Raw genomic sequence first — 27,937 nt, forward strand, 5'->3', positions numbered from 1 at the left:
ATTAATATTATTATATACGCATAGCGCAAAGTGAAACAACCGGTATACAATCAAAAGATGTTATTAAATATCCTAAATAATATTACTAAATGGACAACCCAACATTTCATTTTTTTTTTAACATTGCGTGTGTGAGCTGTCATCTCGATACAATTTTAACGTCAATAAAATAGCAATAGTACTGACATGGCCGCTATCATACGCACAATGATTTACAAGTAAATCGTTACTCAGTTAAATATACAACACTTATTTTATTATACTTCGTTTATTTAGCATTAAAAAAGACTTCACGATCTTGACACATATTTTTATTGAAAAACGCTTTAAAAATTACCACTTTTTAAATTATTATTACTTATGAAACGAAAAAGAATGTAAATGAACAACAGTATTTTTCTAATGCTAAGAAAACGAATCATAATACCGATCTTCAAAGAAAAGTTCATAATTTCATACTGTTCAATCGAATACCTATTATAGGCAACGGCACCAGAGTTGAGCACACGCACACAACTATAAGTCATATTTTTGTATAGGAATCGCAATTTTCCAAAACGCGAACGTTCCCATTATTTCCTGTGAAATTATCCTGAAATTTCCAAAGACTTTTCCTTTTACTTTTCGCTTTTTGCACATGTTTATACTACAAAATAATTTGTTATTATAGGTAAAATCTTCGAGCAACACCGGGAAGGGAGACGGCATTCGTACTATTTCCCCTCTGCCGAAGCATAGGTACAAACTGTACCTATGGCGGTGCGTGTTGTGACTCGTCCGTACACAAAGAGATCGAGGTGTGCAAGATTTGTCTTTGGCGTGTGTCATTTTCTATGTATTTGTGTCGTCATTACAGATTGGATTATGTATGTAGTGAGTGAGAAGTGCGACTGTGTGCACGTTTCCCCCCACAAAAAACGGCAGAATGATTTGTACGGTACCTATGTTACCGCTTGGTCTCCTCCCATCCGACATATTGGAAGCCGGCGTTGCTCGAAGGGTACAAAGTGTTTGTGTAGTGTTTGGTGTAGAAGTATTGAAGCCAAACCTCGTGTTTGGATCACAGGCTCGCTAGAACTGCATCATGGTCTTGATGTCTTTCACGATCACGTCCAGGAAGAACCGCTGCGTCGACTGCGTCTGCAATTATACTTCTATTAGTTATTTATACGAGAAAAATATCGATTACGCTTAAGAGGGGAGATTACTACGTACTCGTCCATACAAAAAGAAAGAAAGGGATAAAACATAATTTAACTAAATCAGGCAGGATACGTTTATAGGTTTTCCTATTTCCAAAATTCGCAATATATATTTTTTAAAGCGAAACCTATTAACCTATATTATTCTGAAACGATCGACTTCAAAATCAAAGTGACTTGTTGAGATTTATTTAATGGAAACCGTTTTCGGCCAAAATTAAAATTTCATCAAAAGAGGTTACTTTTTTGACGAAATTTCAATTCCTTGTCAGTAGCTATTCCTCCCTCAGATTGAAGTGTGCAAAAGGAAAGCCATCACAACCGAGTTTTGAAGTTTGAGCCCACGATTGTAATGAAAGGTTGAACGTCACGTGTGTGACGTGACACGAACATGACCCACCTCCGCGCAGTCGAGTAGGCTCTGCGTGAACCGCTCGCTGAAGGTGGCGGCCAGCTCCTTGCGCAGCTCTGTCGGGACTATGCCGGGGGCGGTCTGCCACGTGCCGTTCAGGGCGGGAGCTGGAACGGAACAATATCGTTAGCCTATTGACCATAATACATTCTGGACTTCAAAACGTAACGTAAAACTTTGGCTTTAATCATAAAGCTTTAAAAGAAGTAACAGTTTGGAAGTTGCTCTTACGAGTCCGGCAAGAAAATTAGGTGTACAAGCAATGATATTATATAACTATAGATAGGTTATACTTGTACAGTCATCAGCAATAGTATCTTACACAACTAGGGCCGCAAAAATATGTGACACGTTCTTATTTGGAGCGCAATAAGAGCGCGTCATATATTTTTGCGGCCCTAGTTGTGTAAGATACTATTGCTGATTAATAGATAGCCGTTTTCTTTTTAAAATGTGCTTCATAAATGGTCTCCAATATAATAATTCAGTTGCCAAATAAATACTTGGTACCTGCCTAAAAATAATCATAAGCTGTAACGGCATTAAAATACAACTCATATTGATATATTTTAAGGCTCCGTTTTTGTTGCCAAACTATTAATTTTAGTACCCATTTCTATTTTTACCCACTACCCAAATTCGATTAATTAGTTGACCGGTTAAATACGTGCCATTTATTTTTATACCTACGGAGAAATCTGTTATTTTTGATATATTTTCGCATTCCAGTCATCTTTGTCATACTCGTTGTATATTATACCCTAAACATGATCTCTTTCTCTTTCGGTGAGCGGCAGCACGTTAGGACGTGCACATTTCTCGCTTGCCCAGGTGCGACTAAAGGCCACTTGTACAATTTGTCACAAAGTAAGCGCTTTACTATTGGAACGCCTATAACATATCTTGAGATATAATAAATCATTACACAATGATATATAGATACCGTCAGCTCGGTGCTTGGAGCACTGCGCCATTCTCCACAGCAGGTGCAGCGCGAGGCAGGCGGCGTGCGCACACTGCTGCAGCTGCCGCCGCAGCGAGCGCGCGCGCGCCATGGCGGAGTCCCCGCAGTCCCCGGAGGGCAACAACGCCCGCATGTCTGGAAAAACTGTCAAATCAGCACAAGAAACGTCTGTGATAGACCGACATACACCGAATTACTGATGTACAGACAAAATGTTAACATAATTGCACAATTTTCACATGACGGAAACTTCTCATCCAGGGATTAAAATAGTCTATTTCCCTCGTCAAATTTTCCTGATATTTCCGCTAACTTTCCAACTTTTTGGAAACTTACACATCGATGCACCGAAACATGACTTCTGATATTTCATGGTGAAATAATAATTCACTTGATCTTATTGTCTTACCGTGAGTCAGCAAAATATTATGATTAAGTACGATGCATAATGAAGTCCCGTGTAGTCAGTTGCCGCTCCGTCGAGTTGAAGAGGTAATACGTACCCAACCGATGCAGGGTGGTGGTGAGCGCCTTGTTGTTGTGGTGGGCGTGCGACACGGAGTCTTGGAGTAGCGTTAAGACTGCTGTGTACGGTGGCAGAGGGCCGGGGGCTTCGCCGTTCAGGACCCACGACTCCACGGTGTTACGGGTGAACGTCAGGATGTTGCACACGATCTGGATATATATTTATAGATAAGGATAATAGAACTATATTATAAGGTAATCTTACAGAAATTCTACTACTGCCACTATAAATTCAATAACACTTGTTTTGTGGTTACTAAATGATAATTTAGTATAACATCCCACGGTCCTAGTATTCATCATCTCAGCCATAAGACGTCCACTGCTGAACATAGGCCTATTATTAATAGTAACTTAACGTTAAGATTATTGATTCCGATTTTACTGTATTTTTTTCTTGTGGAGAGGCACTAGACTTCATTAGAGGATAAAATTGATAATTTAAGTAGTATAAGAATGTGGTGGCCGGAGGGGCTGGAACCGCGGTAACAGGGTCGCCGGTATCAGACGAGGGTAACTGGTGGCCGGTAGCACCTCGCTAACAGGGCGACTAGTTTGGCGGGGTACTGTACCCGGTAGTAAGTGGTGAGGTCCAGGTCTGGTGCTGTAGGCGCCCGCTGGAACCTCGGCAGCAGCGCGGCGAGCAGCGGGCGCGTGCGCGCGACGCGCTCGGCCGCCAGGTCGCCGGCGGCGAAGGCCGGGCACGCGGAGCAGCGGGCCAGCACCGACGTCAGCCACTCCACCTCGGTCAGCAGGCCCGGGGCTGAGGTGGGGTGGGCGGCTCTGGAGAAACGTCACTTTTATGTATACAGTGAAACCTGGTTAATTGGCACCTGGATAAATGGAAAACCTCAATAATTGCAACCAAAAGTCCGGTCCCGGTCCCTTGAGACCAAAAGGCCTCTATAATTGAAATTATGGAACCTCTATAATTGCAATTTAGATTTTTAGGGCTTTTCGTAATTTTGCCTCTGTAATTGACCACATCGCAACTAAGACCTCTATAATTGACACTGTGCTAAAAAAATCCGTTATTTTTACTCTTCTTTTTACCTCTATTATTGAAACTAGTCTTACTTATTACCTCTGTAATTAAAATAATGTAGTTGTAGACAGCAGAAACAATATTTTAATAGCAAGGATCATTTTATTTATATCTTCATCCAGAATTCAATTTATTTATTGGGTATTTATCGCAGCCTGTAGTAGGTGAAATAGTTTTGATTAAATCAAAAACAAAGTATGCTTTTTACATTCTAATAAAAATTTCTTCTACAATTCAAGGGAATTTTTTAAATCCAAATGATTAATAAGAAAATAAAGTAGTAATTAATGTAGTGTATAAGTGCAAGTATAGACAGAAGCTATATAATAGACCAGAAACCCAGAACGTAAGCGTGTAAATCTACTTTCAATGGTTATTTGCACCTCCATAAAAGAAATTTGTCAGAACGCAACCTCTATTAATGAAAACCTCTATAATTGACACAACGATTTTTTGAACCTCGTTAATTGACACGACCTGCTTAAATGAAAAACCTGGTTAATTGACAAAAAATGGCCGGTCCCTTGAGATTGCAATTATCCAGGTTCCACTGTATATACTGATTACTGAAACACACCCAACTTGTCAGTACAGGAAGGCGCGAAATTCTACTTTTCTATGTGAAGTCAACTAAGGCTCCTAATTTTTTTTTTAATTTTCCGCCTTTTTCTACTGACAAGATCGCTATGCCTATAATATATATATTTTTACGCAAACGCGTGCGCTTGAGTTTGTCTGAAACTAACCGCCAAAAGCCAAAGGCCAAAAGTCGCGCATACCGTAGAACCATATCCATGCACTCCACGTTGGTGTAAAGGAGATGCATGATCAGATGTACACAGCTCTCGTTCTCGCTGCCCAGGGTGGTTAGCAACGCGTCGCAGAGCGCCAGGGCCGGGATCAAGATTTGACGATATCTGGAAATTTTACAATAATAATAAACAACCTGGCAAACCAATTAGATATAGATATATTTAATTGTAAGATACCTTTGGTTAAACATTATTTGACGCTAAAATGTTTTGATTGAGCATGTGTAATCAATCTTTGTTTGCTACTTTTCTATTGTATTTCTGATTGTAGGTGTTTTAAAATATTGTCATTTTTGGATTGTACTTAATATGTAGGTACTGTAAAAAACTTTATGTTGTGTGTTGCTGTGTCCGAGCGTTGACACTTTTCATTTAAGTAAACTTAAATGTAATAATCTGTAGCTACATGTGTGATCCTGTAATTGGCTTTCCATCTCTTATTAATTTGGCATACTCTGTATAGATAGCTGTTGGATCTCCATAACATAAATAAATAAAATAAATAAATAAATAATATTATTATGTCTAATTATCGTACCCCAGGGTTTTGAGTGCGGAAATGAATTTGTGTATTTTTAAATTTGTTTTATTAAAATAAAAAACAGGTAGTAAGCTCCAAATGGGCATAGAAAATGTTAAAATAATTTCCGTTTTTAACTATTTTCTGGCTAGTATAATGGCTCCTCTACACGATGGCCCAGCGCCGGCCACTCCAAGGGACGCATTTATACGTTAGAGGGAGCAAGTGATATTGCTATTTCATTAACCGCGTGGCTGCGTCCCTTGGAGTGGCCGCGTTGGCCCATCGTGTAGAGGAGTCATAAAACATTCCCGCATTCAAAACCGTAAAAAATCTTCAATCGTTGATATCTACAAAGTAGAAACTAGATAGTGACGTAAGCCAGTCAAACTTAGGTTTTTAATAAATACTCTTTCCGTGATTTGACCTTGACCTAGGACAATGTTACCTGTCGGCCTGGTCGGGCACGAACTGTTGTTCGCTGGGGGCGTGTATGTCGGGGTGGCTGCGCAGCACGGTGAGCTCGGCGAGGGCCTGCAGGGCTCCGTGCGCCAGCAGCGCCTCGGCGCCGGCCGCGGAGCCCGCCACGCGGGTCAGCAGCGCCATCTTCGACTCGTAAAGGTAGATCACGCGCAGGGACTTCGGGTTGGGCTCCACCGCCTGTGAGCAAGTCATATTTCGTTGTTTATTTTCTATATCTGACATATTCTGTAAATAAAACTAAAACGAAAGAATTAATTTACTAAAAAGACGCCCTATTCAATTGATTCATAACTCCAGCATATGTAAATAGGTATTGGCAGATTAGTATGAATATCCTTTCAATTCTAATGACCTGTAAGTATGTTAGTACTGACCTCGCGGAGCCCCTCGTCCATGGACAGCAGGCTGTCGATGAGGGCGCGCAGCAGGCCCTGGTTGCTGAGCGCGTCGATCCAGTCCGTCCGCGGGTCTATGTCTATGAGCGAGTCTATACACGCTAGCGCCACCATGCGACACGCGTCGTGCCCGGCTCGCACGCAGTCCGCGCCTGAGGAGACAAATATATCTTCTGTGCTTCATATCATACTTATCATAAATCATATATTATTCCTTAAGCTCTTGGAGAAAATGACTTTCAAGTTTCAAACAATCGGCACCAGAAGCTTTAGTTAAGTGGCAAAAGGCGATCTATATCTATAAGCAAATAACTTCCAAACAAAATAAATGAAAGAAAATAAAAAAAATACTAACCTATAATACTGTACAGATTGACGCCATAATATTTAATGTCGTCAATGACCAGGCTCTTCAGCGAGGACTCCTCCTTACTGTGCCGCACTCGCGAAGCGTCCAGCCGGCTCACGTACGTCGTGTCCTGGCTGTCCTCGTCGTCTTGGTGTTTCATGTTTACTATATTCAAGAAATTCAGCAGCGCCCCATACAGGTTAACTCGGAGTTTTTGAGACTGGTCGCCCGACACAAAGATCCAGGAGAGGATTTTGTGTAGGATAAACTTGAGGGGCAGAGATTTGGTCTGCATCTGGCTCGAGCCGAAGAACGTTGTGTCGAAGTCTGAGGATTTCATGTTGGACTCTTTCCTTTGCAACATATAACAGTGCCTTAGATTTACTAGGAGTAACAGCACAGTTCCGGAGGCTAGGACTCCCAGTTGTGGTATGACAGGTGGGTCTGCGTCAGGTATTTTGTTGAGGAGGTCTTGTAGGATGCTGATGAGGAGGTTCTTCTTGGCGTCGAGGGTGAGCAGGTCCTGGGGCACGACGCAGAAGGTGATCTCGGTGAGCTGCCGCCAGGAGTCGTAGTAGTGCGTAAGCGTGGCCGCCAGGTTGCGCTGCTTGTTCACTTCCGTCACGTAGTCCAGGACCTGGAATTATAGTCTTATGAGTCTAAAGATTAAGAAATTAAAAACATCAAACATCGCCAAGTGTTTTTAATACTACGTCGGTGGTAAACAAGCATACGGCCCGCCTGATGGTAAGCAGTCTCCGTAGCCTATGTACGCCTGCAACTCTAGAGGAGTTACATGCGCGTTGCCGACCCTAACACCCCGCACCCTCATTGAGCTCTGGCAACCTTACTCACCGGCAGGAACACAACAGTATGAGTGGATACTTCCCCAGTTGGGGTCTGCTCTAGATCTGGAATGACTTCCGCTGTGCTGTGCCCTACCAGACAAAGCGAGATGACATTAACGGTGTCCATACCTCTCTCTCTCTTTGTAAGCGTGACTCGACAACGATGGTGAGTGACATACCTTCTGTATCTCGGCAGACACTAGCGCGCGTTGCGGCTGCGACACGGGCAGCGCGGCGAGGTCGCGCGCTAGCAGCGCGTGCACGCGCGACACCGATATGCGCTTCGATGATGGACCTACAAAAGGTTGTCAAACTTTATTTTGGGTTTCACATAGCAAAATATACACATTACACGATACACACTATGCAGATTTAAGATTTTTTTTTTTGATTCTGTCGTAGGTTTATTTTAATCCGGATACTCTTCATGGGAGGTCTACAAATCAATTTTGTTGATTTTGCTTTGCAAATCTTCATTACTCCAAATTCAATTATAAGTTTACAATTTCATAAATGATACCTCTATCAAAACATAAGTCACCTAACCGCAGTTTTGTTATCCAATGAAATCAGTTGAAGTTTGAATTTCCACCTGATACAAATAATTATTTATTGGAGAGAATATAAGGTTCACCGTTATAGTATTTTTCAAATAGAGAGGTTACGCTAACAGATGGCGATTCAGTTCAATTTTGCGATATTTGGCGTTTCAGGTTATAAATTGTATGGTGATGACACCTGTCAGCCTACTCGTCGTGTCTGAAAAATACTATAGTAATATAAGAATGTTACTGGTTACCTGCAGGTATGTCACAGCTGGCTATAGCCTGGGCTAGTAGGGTGGGGTTGAACAGTTCCCACTGCGGCTCCGGGGGTGGCGGGGCGGACACGGGGAGGGCGCTGAGACACCGCCGTAGTAAACAGCCCTCGCCTTCCCATTCCTATGAAATAGAAATATTAATAAATTAGTTCGTATTTTATTTATTTATGTCAAATAATAGGTCAAAAGAATTGTATTCAATGTAAAAGTGTTTTTTTTTTTACCAAATAAAATATATACAAATGTATCGATATTGTATTGATATATGATAGGTGCATGACAAGTACCTGCGGGCGGTTGGTGGCGGCGAGCGCGCGGAGCAGCGCGCTGATGGCGGCGTGCTGGCGCGCGCAGCACGCGCACCCCACCTCGCTCGCGCACGCGCGGAGCACCCATGAACGGGAGGATAGGGTTGCTACGCACGCCGTCTGAAATTAAACACAAGCGGTCTGTGAAGTAACAAGTTTAAAAAGTCGGATGATAAAATAGCCCCGTAGACCAAATGGGAACGAAACATAATCGGCCTAAAGTATAAGAACTTTAAAATGGCAGCCGAATAGAGAGCGCATCTCATCTGTAATTCAGTAAAACAATACGAAAAGCAAGCGGGCTTTAAAGTTAAAGTAAACTTGTATACTATAGTTAGATTAGACAGTGTAGTATATACCTGTAGGTTGGTGGTGGCGCGCACGTGTCGCGAGAGGAAGTGGTCTCGCGCGCGCAGCAGCCGCAGCGCCGGCGCGGACGTGTTGGCGCGCGCCACCACCCAGTACACCAGTCTGTAGCAGCTCTCAATCAGGTCGTCTGCTTGCCTGCACCATGGAAACAGTACAATCAAGAACTGCTACGTGTCAAACAACAAATCTAGTTATGTATACACAATATTATGATTGATGCAATTTTGTTATGCCATCACTGTATCTCTATAGAGAACAGCGCTATATGAAGGCTACACCAGAATTCTTAAATTGATTCTATTAAGTGGTAATAAGTTTTTGGCAAAAATTTCATTTTTAAGTACAAGCTTTTATCGCTGACTGTACTTTTCATACGACAGACAACTAATACTCATCGAGACAATTCTAAAAACCCCTAACACAATTAGGTTGCGTTGTTTCATCACAGAGTTCCTATGGCCACCTCCTGTCTCCATCATCAGATCAGTTCGACAGTACCATATTATTGTATTGTCATCAGAACTACATACAGCTGCCAATTTTCATGACGCTACGATCCTTAGAAGATGGTTAAATTACTTACCTTAGATTCCATTACAAGTTAGTTACATACAGGTCGACCTAATAAAAGCTTGTTAAAAACACAGCTCACTTTTAGTTATCCAAAGGCAACTAGCCTGTCATGGCCACACCGCTGCTCTAAATACGTTGACGCACAGTTTACGTAGCAAATTAAGACAAAGTCGACGCGTAAGACGGGACTGATATGGTCGGTACCTTATGGTTGAGAAATTAAAGAGAATTACTGCATCAATGCTGAAGACGCTTCAGGCCTTGGTAGCTTTTCCGTTTGTAGCATATATTTTATTGTGATTAGATTACCTTTCGTGGCTGTTCTGGCCGGCGATGTGGGCGTCCAATATGTCGAGCACAGCGTGGAGACAGGTCCGCGGGCTGCCGCCCACTCCCGGCTCGTGTAGCGCGCTGCGCGATATCTACAGATTACAATATGGTTAACAATATTATCGTATGAGTTAAATACATACTTTACAACTGGCACACATTTACCACATGATAACCACATGATAGTAACTATTTCGTGGGTTATCATTGCGTTTCGTCGCTATTTCATTTTTATTTGTTATATCAAAGAGAATAGATAGTATAGAGGGGTCCTGTCATAGTAAATTTTGTAGTCACAGTAAATTTACTGCCATCTATCGACACACGACCAAAACTCAAAATGAAAACGTATAAAACTAACAAAAAATTAATATATATGGATAAATGACTTTATTATTTTTATATAATTTTGATCCATGTTCATTCACTGATACCTGTGTTAAAATTGTTAAATATGAAACGGTGTCGTTAACGCCATCTAGCCGAGGATAGATAGGCCAAAGGTGTATGCGCCACCGCCATCTGTTCGAGAATGACTTTTTCTTGACTTCAGAGGCACGTTTTTTCCTTAGACTTTATTCATCTTATATTACATATGTCTTTGGTTATATTAGCCTAATAACAAACCACGATTAAATTGCAAACTTCGTGTCCTAACCGCGTACATTTTGCACTACTGTTCGTTTGTGTTGTCACATTTGTTGAGGCCCCTCTTTCATATTCGTAGCGATTGGAGATAAGGACAGAGATGGAGACAAAGTCTATGTTATACTAATTGGCATAATTTACTGTGGGACTGGGTCGATTGGCATAAAATTATCCCCTAATATTCATTTTATTTAGGTGCTTTCGTTGCCACCTTCCTAAGCCTTACATTAGGGGTTTATCTGAATGAGTAACGCTTACATCTTCGTGGTTCTGGTACCCTAGTAGCAGGTGCGCCAGGTTGGGCGCGGCGCTGGGCAGCGTGTGCTGCAGGATGCCCACCACCAGCTCCTTGGCGCGGCGCACGCTCGCCCCCGACGCCTCGGGCCACTCGTCCGCGTCCAGGCACTCCACGAACCAATGTCTGCAATTGAACAATATATTACTGGAATCACTACACTTTATAAAATAAAGTCCCCCGCCGCGTCTGTGTGTTTGTGTGATTGTATGTTCGCGATAAACTCAAAAACGACTTAACGGATTTTATCTATCTCTATCAATAGAGTGATTTTTAGGAAGGTTTAGGTGTATAACTTGTTAACCCGTGCGAAGCCGGGGCAGGTCGCCAGTTATACATAAAGGAATACAGAGATTGCTACCATCACACTAACCCGAGGTTAACCGGTTAAACCTGGAGTTACCATGATTACCAGTACAATTTAACACTGGGTTAACGGTTTAACGGGTTGACCCCGGTTAGTGGGATGGTGCAAGTGGCCATAAGTGCAACATTTTAAAATGTCAAGCCACGCACCACTCCGCTCTAAATGACCCTATATTGGCGTAATATTGACGAATCGTGCACCTTATTGTAAAAATATAAGGAGTATTGATAGTGAGAAGAGATAAGTTATAATGACCGTATCTCCCTCGCCCTGTAGCTGGCGTGTTCCTGCAGGTGCCTGGCGGCGGCGGGCTCGAGCAGCGCCCGGGCCAGCAGCGCGGCGGCGCGCGCCGCGCACGCCGGCAGCGAGGAGCTGTGCGCCAGCACGAGGCACACCTGCGTCAGCCGGTCGCTTCCATTTGGGCCCGGTTCTGCAAAATATCTCCTTTACAGTCAAGAAATTTGATTTCTGTGTCACTTTATCAATATAAATGCCTGTGAGATCCCATATAATTGTCACTTTCCAAGGTACATAGTAGTACTAAAATCTATTTCATTGACCGTCCGATCCACATTTCGAGGGTTAGACTTAGACGATGCAGAATACGACTACTAATTAATTGAATTGATTTATACTACCACCATTATGAAAATATTACTTACCCAGAATCAGTTTGGATAGCCCCAGTACGAGCACAGAGCGGCCGGCCTCGTTCGCGCTGCGCACCAGAGCGCGCTCTAGGGACAACGCGCGCTCCAGTATCGTCAACACGTGAGTGATGCATTCTTCTAGGTATTGCTAAAACATACATACGTGGTTATTGATTACAGAAGATATGTACGAGTAAACTCTAAGAGAGGAGTTGGAAGTCTCACCTCCTGCTGATCCACCATGGTGGGCACCTCGTCAAGGGTGGCCAACGTGAGCCGCAGCAGGTCCGTCTGCTCGTGCAGCTGCGCCAGCACCCTGAAGCCCGGCGGCGGCGCGCTGGCCGGCTCGCGCTCCGGCGGGGGGAAGTCGGAGGGGGACGGCGAGTACTGCTCCAGCCAGATGGTGAACAGGTTGTAGCACAGGGACAGGATCTGGAAGACCAGATACGGTTAGATTTGGTCACTGAGCACTGAGCAGTTGCCTCGGACGACTTGGAGTTATCACATCAGCGATTGTCACGGTAACATTGGCGTAAGGGCCAAGTGCGAGTCGGACTCGGCCATGAAGGGTTCCGTAGCAGCAAGTAACATAATAAAATTGCGGTTTACGATTTATGACGCATTAAAAAAACTACTTACTCAAACCAATTTTCGGTGGAAGTTTGCATGGTAATGTAGATCATATATTTTTTTTAGTTTTATCATTCTGTTATTTTAGAAGTTACAAGGGGGGGTGGGACTGGGACACACATTTTACCACTTGGGAAGTGTCTCTCGCGCAAACTATTCAGTTTAGTAAAAAAATATATTAGAAACCTCAATATCATTTTTGAAGACCTATCCCTATGGATAGGTCTGGGGTATCTATATACCCCACACGTATGGGTTTGATGAAAAAAAATGTTTTGTGTTTCAGTTCTATAGTTCGTTTTTTTAGCATTAGAAAGAACTTGAAAGAAGGTAAGCGATCTTGACATGTCTTTTAATTGAAAAACGCTTTTTAAAAATCAGTAACTATTACTTATGAAAGCAGAAGAATATAAATGATCGTATTAGATTCATAATTGTTACATATTTGCCGTAACTTATTTTTAAAATGTGGTTTTCAATTAAAAGACACATCAAGATTGTTTACCTTATTTCTAATGCTAAAAAAAAAACGAACTATAACCCCCACAATTTATTGTTTATTTGTTTCTATTTTTGTGTGAAAATCTTAATGCGGTTCACAGAATACATCTACTTACCAAGTTTCAACAGTATAGTTCTTATAGTTTCGGAAAAAAGTGACTGTGACATACACGGACAGACAGACAGACAGACAGACATGACGAATCCATAAGGGTTCCGTTTTTTGCCATTTGGCTACGGAACCCTAAAAAAGAAAAATTGGGAGCCTAAAGTAAATGGTGTGCGGCGCGTGGTGAACCTTATCGACGTTGATGACATGTGACGTATTTCGCAGTCAATGGGTTAAAAGATAATTTCGCATACTCGATGGCATATGTTTAGGGCTTAAGTTGGTAAGGTATGCCGACCTGGTGTCGTTGTGAGGGCTTCTTGTAAGGCCTGTGCGGGGCGGCCAGTGCCACGCGGGTCACGTGCTCCACGTAGGGCTCCAGCCCGGGCACTCGCGTCCCCGCGCCCAGGGAGCGCGGCAGCGGCGCGGCCGAGCACAGAGATATGAGGAGCTTGAGGAACGCGATGGTTAGAGGGTATTCTTCCATTCGGGTCTCGATCTAAAACAGAAAGTAGTTCAATTAGTGTATTCTAACAGTAGGTAAGATATCGGGAAATTTCATTGCATATCTGGGTTGCACGCAACGTAGTCCTGAGTGTTTTAGACCAGTGGTATACAAGTTACGGTCTGCAACCTTGCCAGTTCAGTACACGAAAATGATATGGTCCATAACAAGCAAGCAGAAGCTTAACTAGCTGCGGCCCTTAGGCCAAAAAGTGTGGCGACCCCTGTAATAGACGCGTATTTTTTACTGCCTCGAATCCCATAAAACGCTGGACGGATTTAATGATCGAAGTGACGTGTATTATTTATTCATTATTTTGTACTCATAAGTTTTCTTTGAATACTTTTTTATAACTATAATATGTAAAAGTATCAGTATGAGACAGTACAGATTTTTTAAAAGCTTGTATGTAAATTTGACCTCGTTGAGGTCCGCCTGCAGCCCGCGGCCGCCGCCGACCAGCTGCGCGGCCTCCAGGGCCGCCCACACGCGGCCCGCGGGCCCGGCCGCGCTGCCCAGCGCGCTCAGCGTGTCGCACAGGGCCGCTTTCAACTGGATGGGGATCTGGCAGCACATCAGACCTGAGACAAAAATTATATTACATTAAATTTTTAACGTTTATTTATGCATTCACCACAGAGCAACTTGAACTCAGGCCGCAGAAATGGCCGTCAGGAAAAGCTTAGTGTTACTCACCGAACATGGTGTTGGTGGCGTCCCACTGCAGCGTCTCGCAGATGGCGGCGCTCGCGGCGGCGTCCTCCCGAGCTACGGCCGCTATCAACTTAGTGTTACTCACCGAACATGGTGTTGGTGGCGTCCCACTGCAGCGTCTCGCAGATGGCGGCGCTCGCGGCGGCGTCCTCCCGAGCTACGGCCGCTATCAACTTAGTGTTACTCACCGAACATGGTGTTGGTGGCGTCCCACTGCAGCGTCTCGCAGATGGCGACGCTCGCGGCGGCGTCCTCCCGAGCTACGGCCGCTATCAACTTGGTGTTACTCACCGAACATGGTGTTGGTGGCGTCCCACTGCAGCGTCTCGCAGATGGCGGCGCTCGCGGCGGCGTCCTCCCGAGCTACGGCCGCTATCAACTTAGTGTTACTCACCGAACATGGTGTTGGTGGCGTCCCACTGCAGCGTCTCGCAGATGGCGGCGCTCGCGGCGGCGTCCTCCCGAGCTACGGCCGCTATCAACTTCAGCGCTGCTATCATTGCTTCCACCTGTTCAGTACAAACAGTAACACTCCTAACTGTACATCGGTGGACCTAATTACAAAAGGCATAAGGTCCACCGATGTAAAGTTAACAGCGTGGGCGATGGTATGGCAATAAGTTGGTTAATAAACTTGAACGTATGTATTACTAGCCTTCAAAGTATAAGAAGCAACGGATTAAGCGATTCACTGATGTAAAGACCATAAGATGAAATCTAATAAATGTCGTGCCCTTGTTTTTGACAGATAAATAATAAGTTTGCAGTGTTTTGTAGTAAATAGCTAAATCGCCAAACTTTTGACAGCCAAAGTTACCACATAATGTTCAAAGCCGTACAGCAATCGACATCTACATCAATCTACATTAGCTGTCACATTCGAAGCACGAACTTTTCCTAAGCCATTAGACATTTAAAACCTTCGAGCAACACCGGCTTCCGACACATCGGAAGGGAGGGGCCCAAGCGATATCTCACCGTACAAATCTTTCTGCCATTTTTCGCGGGGGGAAAGGTGCACACAGTCACACTTCTCACACACTTACATACAAAATCCAATCTGTAATGACGACACAAATACATAGAAAATGACACACGTCAAAGACAAATCTTGCAAACCTCGATCTCTTTTTGTTTACGGACGAGTGACAAGTGTCACAACACGCACACTAACACATTTTCGTTGAAATATGTTATTGTATTCTGAGAGATGAGAAGTCGGATTTGTCGCTCGACCGATCCGCAATTTGTACTGAGCGAGCAAAATCGATAAATCCAACAATTACATGAGACTAAAATATAATAATTGTGTTTGAATGTAATTAAACGTATGATATGTAAAAAAAAATATTACATGTGAAATGTAACACTTTCTTTTTTAAATTTGATGTCCCCGACCTCTTTTTATAACAAAAAACCGAGCAAACAGGCATTTTTATGCAGCAGTGTTCACGCGCGCGTCTGGACTCGGTCTAGTGAAAAATCCAAGTGCAACTAATTTTATTACACGCGCTAGATTAGATTGACGCGCTAATCTTGTACCTCGGCAGAGGGGAAATAGTGCGAATGCCGCCTCCCTTCCGTGTTGCTCGAAGTTTAAAACTATCAATGAATCCTTGCTAAAAACTGGAGAAGAGCCGCTATTTTCTATTTTAAATTTTCAAGTTGAGTTTGTGAGCTAAGACAGGGAAAACCTAAAGACTACACTTGTTATTCGTGATCCAAAAGACTCGAGCCTAAAAGGCTAAAAGCCTATTTCTATTTAATTAGTAAAATAGGCTTTTAGCCGTTTAGGCGTCAAGAGATGAGGCGAGCCCTAAAAAAAGAGCTAAAAGACTCGAGTCTTTTGGATCACTACTTGTTATTTATTTATTAATAATGTACTTCACTTACCTCTTCCTGCCTCACAAGCATCTTGCCGGGTCGGGCGGCGGGCGTGACGACGGCCGACCCGCCGAGCGACGCCGCGTGCATGGTCTCCGAGAACGGCGCCAGGTCCGTGCGGAGGTGGCTGCAACACACCTCGATACATTACGGACTGTATGTCAATGTCAACTGTAGGGGGCAGTGGGGGGTAGAGGGGCACCTCTTGATTACAATGTATATTATACTTCCGTTTTTTTATCATTAGAAAGAAGGTAAGCGATTTAGAATATAATATTAATAAATCAAAGCAATAACAATTATAAATCATAAAAGAATTATATCATATACGATTATTTACATTCTTTTGCTTTTATAAGTAACAGTTACTGATTTTTAAAAACCGATTTTCTATAAAAGGACACTTCAAGACTGTTTACCTTGTCTAATGCTAAAAAAAACGTAATATAAGTTTCCAGATTCCAACGCATAAGGGAGATGATGCAGGAGCCAGGATGACACAAGAGACTTACCATTGGAACAGAAACGTGATTTCTAAAGTAAGATAAACGCCTCACCAGTGGTACCGCCTGAGGGCCGAGAGCAGGTGGTGGGCGGAGAGCGCGTCGCGGCGCGACAGCAGCGCCCACGTGTGCCGCGGCACGGCCAGCGAGGCCAGCGCTCGCAGGTAGCCGGGCAGCAGCGCCGGGCACACCAGCTCGCCGGACAGCCGGACGAACTTGTACAGGATGGTGGCACGCCCGCCCGCTGCAGACCTGGAGACACAATATCAACAAATATAAATACAATAAATATACAGAATTTCGCGTTCAGTATGATGGATCAAACTAAAAACTGAGCGACCGATGTGAGTTATTGATGTGTTGAGCCAAACCGCAGATTAATTATAATTATTATGCCTTATATTATAAATAAATAAATAAATATTATAGGACCATTTTACACATATCGACCTATAGTTCGTTTTTTTAGCATTAGAAATAAGGTAAACAATCTTGATGTGTCTTTTACTTGAAAAACACAATTTAAAAATAAGTTACTGCAAATATGTCACAAGAATGAATCTAATACGATCATTTATATTCTTCTGCTTTCATAAGTAATAGTTACTGATTTTAAAAAAGCGTTTTTAAATTAAAAGACATGTCAAGATCGCTTACCTTCTTTCAAGTTCTTTCTAATGCTAAAAAAACGAACTATAGTCCCACAGTAAGCTCAACAAGGCTTGTGTTGTGGGTACTAGACGACGATATATATAATATACACATATATAAATACTTATATACATAGAAAACATCCATAACTCAGCAACAATTTTTTTTTTTTGTTTATTGAGAAACAAACAGTCTTAAAATAAACATATGAGCAACTTAGCTAGTAGCTACAAATTAATTTCGGTATAGACCTATAGTTCCCTAATTTACAAAGATAATTTACAAATGTATAAAATTAGTGTAAACTTATAGTACCCAATTACATAAAAATAGAATAGATGTAAAAGAGAAAAGACTCAAATTACAAGTATGCGGTTGCTTGCAACATTTCACACTTTCTTTACTACAACAAAGAATATACAGTTTTCTTAAACAGACCTAATGAACTGCCAAACAAGTCTGCGTCCATACATTTTTCATTGTACTGCTTACATGCGCGCCCAATATATGAATGCTGTGCGTGTTTCGTTCTGCTGTTAGGAATGCTAAATAATGCCTTACTACGACAACTACGTTCATTCCTACGGGGAACACGGAAGCCAATTTTATGTAATAAGTCGGGGGCATCTACGACATTATTAATAATTTTGAATAAAAATACCAAATCTGTACATGACCGCCTAAGTGAAAGCGGCTGGATATTATGATGTGTAGCCGAGGAAGCGTAATTTACATAGTTCCGACCTACTCGAAATTCCAGTCCTTTGATAAACTTTTTCTGGAGTCTTTCAATTCGAGTCTTATGGACATTATAGAAAGGATTCCATACTACAGAGGCAAATTCCAATCTACTACGAACGTAACTATTATAAAGAAGTTTATAAGTGAGAGGTCTTCGAAAAGGTTTTGCTACGCGAAGAACGAAACCCAGTTGTTTGTATGCTTTGTTTAATATATGATCTATATGTGGGTTAAACGTTAGTTTTGCATCCATTAGCACCCCTAGGTCACGTATACTATGCTGTCGTGTTAGAGAACTGCCGCAGAGCCGGTAACTGAATACAATGGGATCCCTTTTCCGAGTGAAGGTAATAACTGAACATTTGTCACTATTTAAAAACAGATTATTTTGCACACAATATGTTTCAAAGCTAGTTAAATCATCCTGCAATAGAGCACAGTCAGCGTGTGTTTTAATGGTTCGAAATATTTTAGTATCATCGGCGTATAAAAGGGCTTTAGAATTTGTCAGACACTCCGTGATATCGTTTATGTATAAAATGAATAATAAAGGATGAACACACAAATAAATGCCCTTACCAGGATTCGAACCCGGGACCTCCTGCTTCGTAGGCAGGGTCACTACCGACTCGGCTAGGAGGCCGTTAAACGACGTAGGAGGACGTTTAATTATACAACAGAAAACTCATTCAAACTAGCGGTGCCTCGTCAAGTTTCGAGCCGTGTGTTTGCCTGCTCGGCTGGGGGTACGGTGGGCCACTTGCCTGCTGGGCGGGTGCTGCTCGGCCTGCCAGTACTCGTGGCGCAGCCCGAGCGGGTCGCGCGCGTACAGGCGCTCCACGCAGCGCAGGAGCGCGTCCAGTCGCGTGCGGCTCTGACCGGCGCCGGGCGGAGGCGTCAGGCCCTCCGCCACGTACACTTGGATGGCGCGGGCTGCTTCGTCGGCCCTAGAAACATCACAGGATGTATTTTCATCTGGCCCGTGTCATGTGATCGAGGCAGGGACATATGGAAATCACTCGTAGCGGAGAAAGTTAGGAATAAAATCATTACCATAGTGCCTAGCGGGGACAGAAGGGAATCTATTCGTTCTCATAAACTGGCTCCTCCAGGGACAAATGGAAATAGTTCCACACCCAATAGCCACCTTTCACTGCTGTGAAAGGGTTACTTTGCAAAATGTATGCCAAGATATTTAATTTTACGCAAGTACTAAGAAAACAAATAAGTTAAGGCTGACTTTTTGTATTTGTAAGTCCTTCTCGATATTTAATTACTTTTCATGTTATAAAAGCTATGATTATTACGCATTTTTACTAAATCTTGCATTTAAAGAAGTTTCTATTTGGAACGTAAGACTCCGTGGAGCGGACGGCTTCGTCTGAACATGATAGAAAGAGAGGGCACTCACTTGACTCTCATCTCGACCAGTTTGGAGTGCATCAGCACGATGAAGTCCGTGAGTAAAACGTGTATTCTGCGCTGGTAGTACTCCTCCTTCATCACGAGGTCCGTGGACAGTATCGCCTCGTCCAAGTACTCGAAAACCTGCGAAATGATACTATATTAGTACATCGTAATACAATACAATATAATACAATCGAAACTTGAACTTTGAGTCATATTAACATAGTGAAAGGTGAACCACGATCTGGAAAGGACCACCCGCGGATGTAGCGTCGCATTTTTATAGCTTGTCACCATGCCTGTCACGTTCTAACAAGTATGTAAGTGCGAAAGTGACAGTCATAGTGACAGGCGATAAAAATTTAACCATGCTGCGCCCACAGGTAAACGCAGCCAAGGGCGACCACAGACTAGATGGATAGAGCACATAACAAAGCAAGAGTAAGCAACTGGGACAACAAGGCTCAAGACAGAGAGTTGGCGCAAAGCGGGAGGCCTTTACTTACGAGGAGGTCCGCTCATTCAAATAAGAATAAATTAATTAAATAAATAAATAGTATATCGTCAAGTGAGACAGTCACCTTGTTGTCGGTCGCGGCGTCGACTAGCTCCTCGTCCCGGTGCGACTGGTCGCGCGACAGGGAGAGCGACTGCGGCGCGCGGCGCAGCGCGGCCAGCGCCAGGCCCAGCGACAGCTGGCACAGCGCTAGGGCGCCCAGACCTGGAAACAAACTTTGGTCAAAACACTGCCACAGACCAACTCAACTACTAGACAATCGAGGTCACCACACATGAGCGCTCCCGTACTAATTTACTATGGGAGCGCGTTTCGTTCCAAAAGTAAGCTTTAGAGGTGTACCTAGCTGGGCTGTTATAGTATAAAATGGTATAGAATACAACTCGATTATACTGCTGATATCGTAGCATTTTACAAGTAAAATTGCACCTATATGTGGTGAGCTCGAAGTCTAATGTACCTAAACGTTTCATAATGTCCTGTCTGTGTAGTATGTAGACACTGCATAAGGTTGGTATTCCATCTGTCCAATATCTTGCATTGTGTCTCACACTCTAACTAAGCAAAGCACCGTAGTACTTATGTGAGACGCAAATCGTGACTACATTGAAAAAATCTCGTATCTCGCACTGCTACTCAAAGTTGAAAGGCAGTCACTTTGTATGCATCCCATACATAGATACCACATTTTTCATTTGATTGACAGAACAAGATACGAGTTTTGATTTTCAAAGTAGTGCCGAAATACACATTGGACCAAGATATCGGACAGATGGAATACCATCATCATCATCATCATATCAGCCCTTTATCGCCCACTGCTGAGCATAGGCCTCTCTTCTGGTACGCCACTTGTCTCGGTACTGTGCTAATCTCATCCAGAAGTGACCCGCAATTTTCCGGATGTCGTACCATCGTAAGCCAAGTGTCGAAATCGGGCACCAACCTGCTTTGGACTTGGGCTCCTTGGGCGGTGGCCGGCTAGGCAGCAGCTCGTCGATGAGGATGCCGATCAGCTCCGGGTCCTGGATGAGGGGCAGCTTCTTGGCCAGCTCCTCGCCGTCTTCGCGGCTACATACAAAACATTTATTGAGTAAAACAGAGTAAAACTCTTATTACAATGCGTTTGCAGTTTTACATATTACTTATTTTTCCATACGTATATGTACGAATAAAAATGGTTAGTATTTACTTTGAATAATTGAAGTGGATGCTATATGCGCTGTTTTGTAAAATGCAAAGAAATATTCTAAATCTTGAAAACATTCCTGTACAAAATGAAAATTTCCGTCGCATACCGCAGCGCCATTTGCAGTGATAGCAAAGCTTTGTCCAGTGCCTCCGTCAGGCTGTGTGACGGCGACGTTTGCTACAACATGTCTCAACATATCTCACCGGTGTAGGACAGACAGGTCCAAGGCGTACAGCAGCGCCATCTGCAGGGCGAGCGAGACCTCGTCCAGCGCGCCCGTCGGGCCTTGCGACGGCGACGTGGTTTGCTGAAACATGTTACAATGTTACCCAACTGGCGAATGAGCCGTCAGACTAAGCTAAAGTACCACAAACGTATACACCACACATGGTGCTTTCAAACCATAAGTGTATAAATACCATAAACATTGTCAACTTGTCAAGGAGTTGCTCCTAACTAGACGCAAAGGGAATATAATCACTATGTACTAGCCTAATCTCTAATTCACAGGGTGCATACCTCGTTGATCAGTCGCAGTAGCGTCTCTCGCTCGAGCCCGCGCTGAGCCGATGCGGCGAACACCACTCCGGCGAGCAGTTTTCTGTACGACAATTATAAAATAAATACACCTCAGAGCAAATTCAAGGTTCAAACAAGGGTATACTACTAGTTACTAGACATGTATTTACCTGGTGCCCTCTATTGATCTCGCGAGCTTGGCGTGGTGCTCGCGGGGAGGTAGTGCCCTGAAATAACAAATATATATTAAAATTCATAAAAAGAGTATTTAATTGATATTAAATTATTTGGCTCAGCTTTAAAATACATTTTGAGTTGACAATTGTAACTTACATAAGTACATGTTAGTAAAAGTGGCCGCAGCAGAAATAAAAGTCTCATTTACTAAATTAGTCCATAACTAATCAGAATCACTATTTATAAGTATCAAATGTTCCATATATCATGGTCGAGCAATGACACGACAAATCAGGGGACCTAAATGTGTCACTTTTATGACGTAGACGGTAACGGTAAACAGTGGACGATGTAGTCGACGATAGTACACAAGCGACTCCGTATAACCTCCAGGTGTGTCATTATGACGATAAATCGTCTGTCTCGTTACCGTGGACGACCAAAATATAAGGTATAAAAGCAGTGGTCTCAAAATTACGCCCCATATTCAACCTTGTAAATGGCTTTCGTAATGATACAAAAAAAAAACACAATTTTCAAATTCTAGTTGTTGTTATGCGCGGGAATGGTGTCGATGCCAACACGAGAGAGCCGAGTCCATCGCGGATCAGCTGGTCCACGTGTTCAAGTGTTACCTGTGCTGCTGGAGGAGTTCAAGCTGCCCGCCCAGCGTGAACCCGCGCAGCGAGTCCAGCACGCCGCCCAGCAGTCCATCGCGGATCAGCTGGTCTACGTAGCGGGTCACGTATTTCACTATGTCCTCGCGCGCATTTATTGACCTGGCGAGGAAAGGATCATTATTAACAGTTACTAAGTGACGTCAAAAGAGAGAGAGTCGCCGGTTTAGAATGACGCTTACGTTAAAGATAATTGAAGTGTGCAAAAGAGAAGCCATCACGTACCATCGCCCACACTGTTAACTGACAGTTCGTAAACCTTATTACAAAAGGCATAAGGTCCACCGATGGACAGTTTGGAGAGGGTTGCTGTTTGTACATGAATGCGAAAGAGGTAGAGTACAAGTGAAAAGTCGTGTCTACTTTTGAATTTCACAGCTTGAATGAAAACGAAAGGTATTGGAAAAAACGATAAGCTGTATTCAGGAAATACGGTGGCTGATCATAATATATCTAGAAATATACTGTAATGTAATTCTGAGTAATTCTAGAAATGCGTTTGAATATAACGTCGACACAGGTTTCATGTGTGTTTTTTATTAATTAACAAAATATATGATGAATAGAGTTTTAATAATAAATAGACCAAGTCCCTTTGTGTGACACTCCAAAGACTCCACAAGCTTACCAGCAGACTCCGTCCCGGGCGGTGAGCGTGTCCTTGAGGGCCTGCAGCAGCGCGCGGCGGCCGTCGTAGTAGAGCAGCACGGCCAGCAGCCCCCGCGCCAGCCCCGGGTGCCGCGGGCCCTGTCTCTGCGCCGTGTGGAGCAGCTCGAGCGCGAGGTACTCGTTCACGTTGAACATGTCTGTCAGAATCAATACGCCGTTTAAAACCACCTTTAAAAGTAAAAGTAGATTGTGAATGCCTCCCTGCTCATATTGCCCGTGCTGAGATTGCCGTCGGAGGCAGTTGTTTGTACTCGCCGCTTAGATAATAATTTCAGCATTATCAAACCGAATTGTTGAAAGGATCGGCCAGACTGCTGCTTAAAAAAAGTTGAGGCACCGTTTACGCAGCAAAAATAACTAAATGTACGGCAAAATATCTTAATAAACACTTTTAACATTTCAATTAAGTGAATGCCTTCCAATTCCAATATATCTTAATGATGACGACGTCTAGTTCCGGAGTGATCACTCCTTAAGTATACTCAAAATAATTCTTAAGATAATCTATTTGGAAAACTTATTTAGTGTTGATTGTTAGGTTATTAGGTAAATTAGTTTTGTTGAAGTAAAGACCTGATAGAATGATGGCCTCGTCCACCAGCTCCTTGGAGAGCATGGTCTTGCCGAGGCTGGGCAGCGTCACGCCTTCCGTGACGCCGCGTTTGATCTCCTCACGACTCGTCGGGTTCTTTGGCTGAGGAAAATTTACAATAATAAGCTAAAATATCTTATTACCTTAGTTTGACTACCATTTCGTATGTATCTCTCTCAGAAGAGATCCCTTAACGGGATAAGTTCGCCTTTGTACACATTTACTATATTCTCACTGTGTTATGTAGTTATGTACTTGTTTTGTGCAATAAAGTGTTTACTACTACTACTGCTAAAATAGGTAAATAATCAAAATTTACCAGTGATTATTTCGCGTGACGTGACGTCACACGATACTACCCATTGCTACGCCTACTGGCTAAAATTCAACTTACTGGGTTATGCGGCAGCGCCCGGAATGCCTGCGCCTGCCGCCGGAGCACCGCCTCGAAGGTGTGCACGGCGTAGGGCGCGCTGCCACCATCACTGCTCAAGTAACTGTCCACCACCGCCGCCAGCTCCTTGTATGGGGTCCATAGGTCTTCTGTGGTGCTTACTATAGTAAAAAGTATTATATGTATTATATTAGCATTAGCAGAAGCATGCAGAAGTCGCTAAGAGGATGAGGTATTCTAAATTACTCATACACTCTCACTCTTTTAACTAAGGACACACACAGATCTCATACCTCCACTACAACATAATTTGTCCTTGGGAGCGCTAGCAAACCTACTATCAGGAACAACACACTAAATGACAAATAAATAAAATTTATAGGACAATCTTACACAGATCAATCTAGACAGTGAGCTCAGCCATGCCTATTGTTTGCACCTAGCTAGCGAAACGATAACTTCTCCCTCACTCCGTCACTCTTCCATTCTAGTTTGATAGACTAATGTCTATAATGCATTTCATTCGCAATGGAGCGTAAACCATTGGCATCTTGGTTCTTAAGGCTTATGTTGTGGTTACTAGACAACAATATAACTTATATAATACTACCTATCTATCTAGCCCCTTTGTTCTCAGTTAGAGTATATCTCTAAGCTCAGTGTGGCGCTTGGCAAAGGCCTCCTCTAGCTCTTTCCATTGAGGTCTGTCGTGGGCCACTCTTCTCCAGTTCGGGCCCGCTGTGAGTTTGTTTGTCAAACTCAAACAAAACAAACTAATACTTATATAATAGCGTAAATAATAGTTAGTAATAATTTGTATTTTATTTTTAATTGAATTTCTATTTTATCTTATGTAATTTTAATTGTAATTTTAATGTAGTTATGTTGATATGGACTTTGTCTGAAATAAAAGTTTTTTTTTTTATAACATTGAATAATACCTAAGATTTTAAAATAAATGTATACCTATATAATATTAGGTCATTACCTATGAAATTGGCGTTTTGTTCGGAGAATTTCAACGAAACACGAATTTCCATACAATTAATTTTGCGGATATTTTTTTGATGGCTAATTCAAACCAAACAAAATTTTTCCACTAATTTTTGACACCTTTAAGGTATGTTTTCAATATCTCCATTTCTTGAAAATTGGTACCATTAGAAAAATATAAGTAATTTTAATACTCGAACCGACAGCACATGAAAAGACCTATTTTCAAGGCTTAATTCTGAACACTTAACAATAAAAAATAACAATTAATTGCTGTCAAGCAGTTTGGCGAAATCATATTGTAGTTTTATTGTAATTGTGTATGTACTTTTGTAAAAAAAAAAAAAACTAGGATCAGACTTATATCTATGAACAAAAACGCCAATTTCATAGGTAAGGACCTAATATAAGAGCTTAATTCATAAGAGCTTGTTGCTAGGCCTACATGAATAAAGTATATTTCGAAATATGCATAGCAGAAATTTTTCAATACTTACGTTTTGTAATATAATATTTTAAGCTTTCGCGTTTTGAACACATATTAACTCACATTTATAGACTGGACTAACGCGAATTTTATTCAATTACCTTGATTTACCGACGTTTTGACACAGATTTCACTGGTCGTGGTCGCGGCTGACTGATGTCCCAGCAAAATGTCAAAACAGAGATTTGTGCAACTACCCGACGAAAAGTGTATGGAAAAGTTTGGGGTAGACATCACATTTTCAAACCACCCACTACACATAATGTTAATACTATATATGTGTTACTTTCGTTTTGCTTAAGAGTTACCTACATTTATCTGTATAGCCAGAAATATGTATATACCTATGGGAATTTAATTGTCTGGTAAGTGCATCTAAATCCATGTGCTGGGCCATTCTGTACCTACCAGTGGCGGCGCGTCCATAAAACTCGACTCCCACCGGCTTGCCTGTTTTTCGACGTTTGAGCAGAGTTGTAAAGGAAATATGTAAGCCAAATTATTCCCGGCTTGCCTATCGATATGTTTGACGCGCCGCCACTGGTACCTACATAAGTAAACACTTATGTAGGTACAGAATGTAAACACAAATATGTGGTTGTTGGCTCAATTTGTTAAGCATTAGATTAGTATGTAGGTCCCATTTGATCTTATCAGTATCATCTACTGTTCTCGGAATAGATACATACACTTGTGTACATTTTAATGTGCCACTTGCTTTGGCCACATTTAATTATTATAAACCAATATTCTTTTTATAAAGCATTCAATAATTTTGTTACCTACAAATTTCCACATACATTACTTAGATAAATAGGAATGTGTGTTAGATAAATACAAGAAAAAAGTCCCACTTTGTTGCTTGCTATAAGGACGCCTTGACAGGTTATTTGTATAAAGATACAAGTAAATCTTGTGCTTGTGGCTTACCATAGGGATGAGATTTACTACAACATTCAACAGAGTGGGACTTTTGACTAGATTTCAACACATTTAATAGTAGTTTAGAAATAAAATGGTATTTAAGAAATTACAATATACCTAGTTTGATTTTGTAGCTAAATTGCACCTCCTCAAAAAACCAAGTACAACAAAATACACAGGTCACAACAGGTTTACATTTTTGAACGTTAAATACCATTATGCAATATGTTGCAATGAAACTTCAAATAAAATAGCATGGCATGGGATGAAAATTATAATTTGGTTACTTTAAAATATTGGATATCTTGTCCGGAATAAAAGCTATTTAATTTAATTTAATTTAAAATTAAAACAGAGTAAATCTGTATTTTTCCAATATGGAGAATATATTATGAATCGGGCCAACAATAATAGTACTTAACACAGTAACAGAAATGAGAGAAAAATAATACATTTAGTATGTATTTTATGAAATTATGAATTTATATGGATATGGTTTCAGTAATATATTAAGAAACACAAAATATGTGACCTCAAGAAGCTCAGCTAATCAACTATCTTAAAAAAGTTTCCCTAATTAGAGGTTAGAGATACAGGCTCATTAAGGGAGCAAACTTAACTTAGACGAAAAATAAACAACACCGATTTCGCCGTAACAACCCACGCTATAAACTAACTGAACGGGACTAAATGGCCCGTAACAAGGTCGGCGCTAACGGAAAAATAGGCATAAACAAGCCAATGTGCACGGAAAAAACGCAAAAACAACGAAATGTAATAAAACAACGTGAAAAATTGTGGCAAAAATATAACCTACATACGGCCATGTTTAGCTAAAAAGGCATAAAAATAAATACTGAAATGCATAGCAGCAATGCAATGTGTAAGTAGTAGAGTGTAAATATACGGAATAATGCTAAAATTCGCAATGATATCAAGTATTATCTCGCATCAACTAAATACCGCCAAATAGCTACAGGTTATGTTCAACACGAAACTTACCTTCATTGATGTCCATTTTGTGGAATCGGTACTCAATTTATGATTTTCTCAATTAAGGCCACTCTATACACAAATTTTAATGGAATATAATCGGAAAATAGGCTTCTATGCATTAAGACTTGGTTTAACAACTTTTGTTTGAATCTTGAATCTTGTCTTCTCTTTGACAGGGCCACCCACAGGTAAGAAAGTAGGTACAGTTTTTTTTTTAAGCGTTGGAGCGGGCTGCCATGT

At 42.0% G+C, this 27,937-nt stretch overlaps 1 protein-coding gene and 2 long non-coding RNA genes across 3 annotated transcripts in view; 1 reads left to right on the plus strand and 2 right to left on the minus strand.

The window, feature by feature from the left end:
- The window catches only part of LOC134804390 (uncharacterized), a 243,325-nt gene extending 230,495 nt beyond the window's left edge, over positions 1-12,830 (plus strand). The window contains exon 3 of the long non-coding RNA XR_010146111.1: positions 12,594-12,830. This is a non-coding gene — a long non-coding RNA (uncharacterized LOC134804390). The remainder of the gene's footprint in view (positions 1-12,593) is intronic.
- LOC134804383 (nuclear pore complex protein Nup205) lies at positions 1-27,848 on the minus strand. The gene is made up of 35 exons (XM_063777421.1): positions 27,704-27,848; positions 24,298-24,458; positions 23,885-24,005; positions 23,271-23,448; positions 22,601-22,744; positions 21,959-22,015; positions 21,789-21,870; positions 21,473-21,576; positions 21,024-21,148; positions 20,142-20,281; positions 19,565-19,701; positions 18,918-19,100; positions 16,816-17,013; positions 16,268-16,385; positions 14,769-14,883; positions 14,081-14,241; positions 13,454-13,654; positions 12,141-12,347; positions 11,928-12,063; positions 11,521-11,695; positions 10,862-11,024; positions 9,935-10,047; positions 9,043-9,187; positions 8,663-8,803; positions 8,355-8,496; positions 7,735-7,850; positions 6,714-7,344; positions 6,338-6,510; positions 5,929-6,140; positions 4,928-5,065; positions 3,676-3,886; positions 3,082-3,253; positions 2,558-2,713; positions 1,603-1,721; positions 1-1,140 (listed from the first exon to the last, which is right to left on the minus strand). The coding sequence occupies exons 1-35, from the start codon at positions 27,717-27,719 to the stop codon at positions 1,072-1,074; spliced, it is 5,460 nt and encodes a 1,819-aa protein (XP_063633491.1). The 5' UTR covers positions 27,720-27,848; the 3' UTR covers positions 1-1,071.
- The window catches only part of LOC134804392 (uncharacterized), a 309,273-nt gene that overhangs the window by 230,494 nt on the left and 50,842 nt on the right, over positions 1-27,937 (minus strand). The window lies entirely within an intron of this gene.

Source organism: Cydia splendana, chromosome Z, assembly GCF_910591565.1.
Source record: "Cydia splendana chromosome Z, ilCydSple1.2, whole genome shotgun sequence".
NCBI classification, from domain to species: Eukaryota; Metazoa; Arthropoda; class Insecta; order Lepidoptera; family Tortricidae; genus Cydia; species Cydia splendana.